Here is a 9,308-nt window from a genome sequence, read left to right on the forward strand (position 1 = left end):
GCCGGGTAGCTCGGCAGCTGCTTTTCTCGCGGGGAGGGGAAGAGCCCCCGTCCCCCAGCGAAGGGATCCGGGGCAGGGATGCGCGGGATGCTCTCACCGAACTGCTGGCGGCTGTCGGCGATCGGAGCCATGTTGGCGGCGTGCGATGTCCGCGGGTCTTGAGCCTCTGTCCGCGGGGCTTGGAGCCGCTGTCCGGGGCTTGCAACCTCTGTCCGGGGCTTGGAGCCTGTGTCGGGGGCTCCGGAGCCGCTCTGTGCGGCGCTGGAGCTGCTCCCCGGGGCTTGGAGCCGCTGTCCGCGGTGCTGGATTCGCTCTCCGCGGTGCTGGAGCCGCGGTCCAGGGGCGCGGGAGGCGCCTCCCCGGATGCCAAGCGACCTGCCCGGAGCACCAAACGCACTGCCTTGCTGCCAGCCCGGCTCTCACAGCGCCCGAGCAACTGTCTTTTCCAGCGCAGTTTAAGGGGAAAGAAAAAAAAAATAAAGGAAGGAAAAATAAAACAACAGCAAAAAAACACCCCAAAACCCAGAGACAGGAGCAGTGGGGACAGTGGAGAAGGAGCCTGCAAGGGGACTGGAGGAGAGGGGGGAGGGGAGCCTTCGGTCCTCCCCTTTGCACACTGATTTGCAACCCCCTTCCTGTTTTGGCTCTTCTGAGTAGCTCTGCTCCGCGACTGAAGACGTGGTTGAAACCCAAATTGACGCAATCCTGACGCTACAGGGCTGAAATCAGCACCTTTCCCGCCTCCCTCCCCTCACCCCCCCTTTCCCAACCACCACACCCTCCCTCCCTTCTTCCCTCTCTCTCTCTCTCTCTCTCTCCCTCCCTCCCTCCCACCCCCCCTCCCCTTTCTTGGGATTAAACACGCACTCATTGATTATTTTAGCTGCCTTGCTGCAGGTTATGAGCTCCCACCCTCCATCGGACACAGACAGTGAAATGCTAATGTCTGTGATTCAGTGCACCTTCCAAAATACATGGGTGTGCCTCTTTTGCTGGGGGAAAATCTATTTATATGCTTAATTAACTATCAGCTGGACATGTTACAACAACATGAAAGAGATGCCAACCCGAGACGGTCCAGACACCTGGGCTCCAACTGCAGAGCACGCATCTTTCCTATGACTAACGTGATACACTTACTGAATTTGAGTCATGAAAACTCCGGATGTGACTTGTCCCTGTGCCTCCTCCCTGCTTCCTCCCCCCATCCACCCCCACAAAAACATTCAGCCCCCACTTTGGAAATCCTCTTGACCTTCCTGCAGGTCTCAGAAAGAAACGACTCTGCCTAAATGCTTCTAGATTTTACTGGTTTAGCAGTCTGTCTCCCATTGTGAACTGAGAGTATGGTAGGGTGACAGGGGCAGTCTGGCAGGCAGGAGGAATGGGTGGGAACAGGACAAGAAAGCAGGGCTGCCTGTAACTGAAGCTGCTACAGCATATAATAACCCAAGCTACCTGGTGGTGAAACAGAGCTGCAAAAGCCAGCACCTGGCATCTGACTCCTCCTGGATTCAAAAGGAAATATAGCAGCCAAGTTTGCAGCCCAACTGCTAATTGTTCTGCATAAATGGGAAACAGGTGTTGTTGCTTTTCTAAATAACAAAATCCAGATGCAGGCATAGTCTGGCATAATCTTGCTCCATGATTGGCCACTTGGAAACTAACATGTCTTGTCCCACTTTCAAGTGGTGAAGTCAGTGAAGCTCCCGGGGTTTTAAAAAATTAAATAGGAAGGTCAGAGAATCAGAGAATCATAGAATATCTTGAATTGGAAGGAACCTACAAAGATCATTAATGTCCGACTCCTGGCCCTGTGCAGGACAATCCCATGAGTGTTGGAGTGTTGTCCAAACATTCCTTGAGTTCTGTCAGGCTCGGTGCTGTGACCACTGCCCTGGGGAGCCTCTTCCAGTGCCCATCCACCTGCTAAGGCAACAACCTTTTCCTGATATCCAACCTAAATATCTCCTGACATAACTTCAGGCCATTCCCTCGGATCATGTCACTGGTCCCCACAGACTGCCCCTCTCTCCTCTTCCCCTCCCAGGGAAGCTGTAGCTGCAATGAGGTCTCCCCTCAGTCTCCTCCAGCTGAACACACCGAGTGCCCTCAGCCACTCCTTACACAGTTTCCCATCAAGGCCCTTCACCATCTCCATTGCCCTCCTTTGGACACTCTCTAATGGCTCAATATCTTTCTTACATTGTGGTGCCCTAAACTGCCCCAATATTCCAGGTGAGGACACCCCAGGTCAGAGTGGGACAATCCCCTCCCTGGCCCAGCTGGCCATGCTGTGCCTGAACCCCCCAGGACAGGGTTGTCCCTCCTGGCTGCCAGGGCATTGCTGACTCATGGCTAACTGACCATCTATCAGGACACCCAGGTCCCTTTCCTGGCACTGATTTCCAAACCCTCAGTCTGGCTGTACATCCAGGGCTTCCCCATCCCAGGTGCAGAATTCAACACTTCACTTTGCTGAATTTCATATTGTTGGTTGGAGATTGTTCACCTTCCTCATTTGTCAAAGTCTCTTAATAGGGCCCCTCTACCTCTGAGGGAATCAACAGCTCCTTCTAGTTTAGTATCATCAGCAAACTTACTTAGTCTCCCTTCAAGTCAACATGGTAAGCTAGTGTCAAAACACAGCTGAATGAAGTGGCTGACACATCCTGAGAGTTGAGAATTTGTTGGTTAATATTGCTTATGCTTATCTGCTTCTGTTACACTTTCAGCAACTTGGCCTTGCCTATGCACCTCCACAACCCTTCCAGGAACAGCCACACCCCGTACCCCAATCTCCTTTACATCACATTCCATTTAATAGAGCATAGAGAATAGTTTGCCACCACTGTTCCTCTTACAAACACCCACCGTACAATGAACTCAGGTGTTAGAAGAGTGAGGAAACTGTTGCTTAATTTTTTTTTTTTTTAATTGGTGTGTTTTGACAGGACAGTTTGATTTGGAATCTTTGGGCTTACATGTTGGCACTAATCCAAGCAATTCTGACACAAGTTCTCTCTTCTTTCTGGCAGTTCTCCTTCTCCCATCCTTGCTATCCACTTCCCTTTCTCTGTCCAACATCCAGCCTTTCTCAAAATGTACATCCATTGAAGGTAATTACATTTGGTTTGAGACCATATTCCAGGTATGTGAGCTTCCAGACATGCCTGAAATAAACAAGATACTGAAAAAAAAATTGTGGCTAACCATGTTTAACTGGAGGGTTAGATAACTGTAAGAAGTTACTGTGTCTGGACTTTAAAAACAAAGGACTGAGAATCAATAGATAGCATATCTTGGTGGTATGTTTATCCTATTTGAACTGGGATATGTTGAGCATATATATTATGTTGAGAGTTGAATTACTGTCAATATTTTTTGAAGTTTTTATTTTTATTTTTGAATAAAACACAAATATCCGTAAATGATGAAATTATGAAATATCCGTAATTTATGTACTATGTGGAAGTATAAAAATGATTGATTCAGATTTTCTTCTGTTTTGTTTCTCATATATCCCAAGGATACATAAAAAAGCTTTTGCACAATTTGTATGTCTTCATTTAGTTCACAGAAATAATTTCCTTCAGCATTCAGTGTTTTCTTTTTTCTTTTCTTTTTCTTTTAGAGGACAATGCTGTTGAAATGGGGAAGACAAATCTCTTAAAAAAAAAAAATCTCCTTTTCAAAAATTCATGATAGTACATGCTAGACTAGCTAAGACTTAAATGTTACTGTGTGTAGTGCAAACATATAATAAAGAGACCTTATTTTCATAGCAGTTCTGTGCATTTCCAGCACTTTAAAGCAATATAAAAAAAGGTTTTACAATACCATGTCTTGGAGGTAACAAGACTGTGTATATACATAAGCATGTGCAAACACAAATAAAAGTATGAAAATGAGCTATTTTATCTCTGTATTGCATCAGTCAGTGAAACAGAATATAGCCTTTTTTCCTTTTTTTTTTTTTTTTTTTTTTCCATCACTTGTGAACTTTCTGTATTTAATACATGACTCCTCTTAACGGAACAGAGTGCTCACCACAGAAGACACTCGAGGAGGAGGTGCAGCACTGAGCTGCTGACACATCTTCAGACAGACACACTTTTGCTCCCTGCGTTGTGCAAGCACCATCTAGTGTACGTCTCAGACCCATCGGCGCTGGATGACAAACACGCCCATGCAGGCAGCACAAACACAAAGGTACGTAACCAGCTCACTGCTGCTTCACTGCACTCCTGACAAGTCGCCAGAGGGGGAAAATCATCGTGTTTCTTAACCAATTAAGTGGCTGTCTTTCAGTTCAGTCCCACACAACAATAATGACTCTTTGTTTTTGTGGCTGTAAGTTTCTTCACGTTTCCATTTGTTGTAAGAAAATATCCTGTATATTCCAGTAAAAGTTCACACAGTTTGCAACAGACTCTTCAGTGTAAATTTGAACTGTATACATTCACAGGTATTATTCCCTTACTTTTCCCAGCAAACAATGATCTCAAACAATTTTGGCTGAGAGACAGGACGCTCAAAGGAGCTGGTTCAGATTTTGCCCACACTGAATTGAAACGGATCAGTCTGAAAAATATCAAGCTTGTGATCTGGCTGACTGTATCACAACAAGACCTTCTGTGGTCTGAAAACCAGGTTACCCATGCACTTGCATGCACAGAGCATCCTCTCGCTACTCCAAGAAGAGGGAGTGTGGTTGCTTAGCGACAGAGTCTGTACACTTCCCAAAGCAGATCGTCCTCAAATAAACATGGGGCTGGAAAAACTGGTCCCTCATCTGCAAATGAACTGCCACTGTTCTTTAGATCCCAAAGCTTGTGTATGAAGAAAACCTAATTGTCTCCCTTTAAAAAAAATCCCCAAACCAAAAACCACCAAACTTATTCTAAACAAGTTTTCCCCACCCTAAAAGTCAAACTCTAAAAAATAAAACTCAGTAATTTATATATATATGAGGTGAAGCTGTGGAATGTTTCCCTGGAACTTAAGGACAATTTCACATTTTCAAAAAGAGTATATAATTTTTAGTTCTGCAGTTGCCTGGTGCCAAACTGTAGATATTAATTAATAATATTCAAGACCTATGAAAATCAAGCCCTCCAGTCATGCTTACATAATAAAACTTCAACAAGAGCACTGAAATCAAGCCCTGCTTTTGGGGAGTGAAGAGCATTCAATGCTTGTGAAAGTCAAACGACTTCAAAGGTATCTACAAAGGATTTATGGAGTCATACTCTGCCTAATTTCCACTTCAGTTAGCTCCACAATTAGACAGTAGAAAGGGGTTAACATCCCTCCCTGTCTTATCTCTCAGCCTTTGACACTTCTTAAATGCCTAAAGGCATGTCTTTGGGTGCCACACACACATACACACAAGCCTGGACTTGTCACCTGAAGGCTCAGTTTGCTGTTCCTCCCTAGGTTGTTACTGAATTCATCTTCATGCATTTTAATGTTTAGCGTTACTTGAAATACTTCAGCATGACCTCCAGTTTCTGCTGCAGAATGGTGCACAGTTTCTGCACCGTGTTTACCAGTCCCATATGGATACAGCAGATACCACAGAGTTTCTGAAACGGCACAAGAGAGATGGATTTTGGTAACTGAATCATCCTCTAGCTCATGTACCCCATCTTGACATCTAATTTCAGGCCTGCAAATCTAGAGACGAATTCTTCCTACTCTAGGACTCTGTTGAACTGCTTCTCAGCATGTGCTGACAGCCACTGAAAACCCTAAACTTTCCTACAGAACTAGTGAGTACATGACAGGATGAACAGAACATCTGTACAAACCTGGAGTAGCAGTGCTAGAGCTGCCTACTGCAGTGACTGGTCTAGGTAAGCTGCCTCAAATGTCATTATACTGTGACATTCAGGCAACTGAAGAAATTCCCTAGCTCACCTACAGATATGTCAACAAAGTCTAAATAAATGCTTTCAGCATGAAACTGGGTCATGCCCCAGGGATTACTGGAACAGGTTGCCCAGAGAAGCTGTGGATGCCATACCCCTGGAATTCTTAAAGGCCAGGTTGGATGAAGATTGGCATGGTAATTCTAGGGCTACATCCATTCCTTAAAGCTATGTCAGAGTCTAAAGTTACTATTGCATTTACTCATTAGGAAAAAAAAAAATTTCTCCCCTCAAATGGCACTATGTAGATCCATATCTTAATGTAAGATTGTAAGATTGAGTGAAGGACATAATTTCAGTCATTTAAAAGAGATTTTTTCTATAGAGTAAAAATTGTTGGTTATTCGACTGATGACCAAGTTCTTCCAAGAATAAGCAGCATCACCATCCTTTCAGAACTGGGCAGCTTGCACAAAGTTTTTCTAAGTGCACAATGACATTAATTTTGTTTTCCTTTTTTAATTGTAAGATGTCTCTGCAGTTCCACATGGTGGATGAAGAGAAGGAAAAAGAAAAGCCGTCCCAGTTGCAATTTATTTTTCTCATCAAAGTCTCCAGAGTGATTTCAATTCACTTGCACATGGGTTGAAAGACAGTGCATGTACTTCATGCACAGTCTTTCCAAAGTCCCTTCAATTCAGATCACTTGGAGTTATGGGCACATTTGTGAAACAAGATGTCAAGAAGCAATGTTTGGTTTTGGAGGCAGCAGCTACTAATAATTTCTGTGGCATTTCTGACCTTATTTCTATATTTTTAAGATAATTTTTTTCAGGCAATATGTCACTTCAGTTGACAACTGTATTTTGACAACAGCTAAGTTCTACTGGTTTTAATATGTTAAGGTTTATGAAGTGTGTGTGAGTTAGTAAAAGCACGTCTGAGCTGGTATAATTGCTGTACCTGTATATGTTTCACAGGCTTTGCAATCCAAGTGAGTCAGAACAACTCTCACGCCTTGAGCCAGATCTATAGATACCTCAGGAGATAGAATAGTCTTTCATCTTGGTAACCTTTGCCCATGAAAGAAAAGAAAATTTCATTTCCTCTTCAACTAAAGGTTTTGCTACCAACAATCCTGAAAATTGGAGAAAGAATAAGAATCTTATTTATGTCAGGAATCTTCTTTTGCCTGTTACTTAGCATTAGCAGTTGAAGTATAACTCAAATATGGGGGAGAAAAATCACTAGGGAAGGACAGGATGAGATTTTTGAGAATATTATGGCATTAGAAGACTTAAATTAATTTTAATTTCATACCTAATTCATTCAGACTTCTTTAGAAATATCAGCTTAATTAACAGACAGAGTTCTTATGTTTTTATTTAATTAATAAATATAAGGACTGAAAACTATGCAAACCTAGGGATTTAAGTGCTTAAGTCACACTCAACTCTAGTTTTATGAGCTTTAATCTAACATTCAAACCTTGAAATCCCTAAGGAACTTATGTTTAACTCTGGGAGCACTTTAAGAAATCTTAGAACAATAGGAAGGACTTCCTGTGAAATGTTTTCTTTTCTGGCCATACTCAAGAATACTTATTCTGGTACATAAGAAGTACCTGGTTCATTTCTTTGTCTTGCTCACCTGTATTGTATCCATTCAAAACTGTGCATCAGAGAAAAACAACCAGAAAATCTTATTGCCTTCTAAGACACCAGATATTAGACCATCCCACGAAAAAGTTCATAACTGGGTTCATAAAAAGTTCATAACTTCTGTGCTCTTATCTCTTGTGAGCATATCCTGAACAACATAATTTAAAGGAAGTAATGGGCCTATTGATAGTCTTCCAATGTAATAATGTACTGCCAGAAAATATGCAATCTGAATGCAGTGCTTAAAACAATCCACAAAGGATGGAGATGTACTTTATCATCTTCCTTCCAAGTTGTACTTTAGTTATTATCTGTGGCAGCTGAATGTTACACGTACAAATGCTTCGCTCCAGCAGGAGGTTCAATATTTAGAGGCTCAAACATTGGAAAAATTCTCTGAAACTCAAGACTAAAGGTTCTGCACTATAGAGGGATTTAGCAAGGACAAGTAATGCATTATTTACCACATTCATTTTTGACTGTTCTTTGTCTGGACTTCAAGGATTACATGGTACAACTAAATAAAGGCACTGCTGTTGACATTTATAGAGTTTCACAACAATGGCACAAATGCTGCAACATTTACTGTTATGCACACATAAGACATGCTTAAGACACAGTAAACTGGAGTAACAGTAAATAAGAGAGGAGAAGGAAAAAGAGGGATTTTTTTGAGAATAGAAAAAAACCTGTAAAAATCCATGTCTATAAGTAAATATCCCAGAAATATTGTACAATTAGTGTGTGTCTTCATCAGAAAGCTCTGACTGAAGTTCTTAAGGTTGACATACAAATTAAGCATACAAATTAATATTACAATGTGTGGAGCTTAGTTTTTGAAGATCAAGTACTCCCAAAATTCATTGAAAATCTGATATCGTGCTCTTACATATTGCTCTCTATTCCGAGTGATGTTTCCCCAACACACTGTGTGCTCTTTGGGGAAGAGAAACACATCGAGTGAAAAATTGAAATACAGTGTCAGTAAAATCTAAATTTTTTAAGGTGGGGTGGAGCTTCTGGAGCCACTGCAGAAGTAAATGGAAATTGCAGATGAAAACCAAAAGCACCATCCAGATGAAAGCATTTATGAGAAGTGCTTTCATTTAACTGAATATAGCGTTTGGTTTTCTGAGCCAAATTATTTCTACATCAGTGCTATGAAGAGTGAAGTGTATGAGTTTAAGTGGTCAGTCTGGATCTCTTTGTTTTTCATCCTTATGAACCTTCCAATTGGTGAAGAGTTCAATTCTTCAGAGCTGTAAGAAAGTGGGTTCCTTCCTGCCTTATTTCTATGGATATTTCTTCCCACTGTACATCCTGTAAACTGATGGAACCAAATGATTAACCTACTAACCAGCAATACACAGAAATGAAGATTTACTCTTCATTACATCTGTAAAATTTTCTAAAATGCTATTTGGATAAAATCTGACTCCTGAATTTGGGCTAATTTTATTGCAAACTAATTCAAAAGCAGAGCACAAGGAGTGAGAGAGAGAATGAAAGAAGGGAAAAAAAAATAAAAAAGAGTTTGTTCAGCTCTGTAGGACAGGAAGGATGAAAAAATTAATAATGTAGTGATGCAAGTGGCTGGCATGCCAAAAGAGGAAACTACAACTACAATTCTGCTCCACTGAATTTCTGCTTCATATGGTATGCATCACATCTTGAGAGCTGTCTTTGTTAGAGATTCTTGAGAATGTGAAGAATGCTAGATACAGCTTTCACTTCATGCAGACAAATTTAAAGGAGCCGTTTGCTGCAATATTAA

General features: G+C 41.9%; 1 protein-coding gene across 2 annotated transcripts in view; it reads right to left on the bottom strand.

The window, feature by feature from the left end:
• Positions 1-689, bottom strand: part of SYT4 (synaptotagmin 4) — a 12,855-nt gene extending 12,166 nt beyond the window's left edge. Inside the window, exon 1 of one of the 2 annotated variants that reach the window (XM_027885442.1) lies at positions 98-689. In XM_027885442.1, the coding sequence (XP_027741243.1) occupies positions 98-131 (34 nt within the window). In that variant the 5' untranslated portion in view covers positions 132-689. The remainder of the gene's footprint in view (positions 1-97) is intronic. The other variant, XM_027885433.1, reaches the window with a different exon arrangement.
• Positions 690-9,308: the final 8,619 nt, after the last annotated feature.

The sequence above is a fragment of the Empidonax traillii genome, unplaced genomic scaffold (assembly GCF_003031625.1).
Source record: "Empidonax traillii isolate 1590-97213 ecotype Southwest subspecies unplaced genomic scaffold, ASM303162v1 scaffold10:size5872457, whole genome shotgun sequence".
In the NCBI taxonomy this organism is placed as follows: domain Eukaryota; kingdom Metazoa; phylum Chordata; class Aves; order Passeriformes; family Tyrannidae; genus Empidonax; species Empidonax traillii.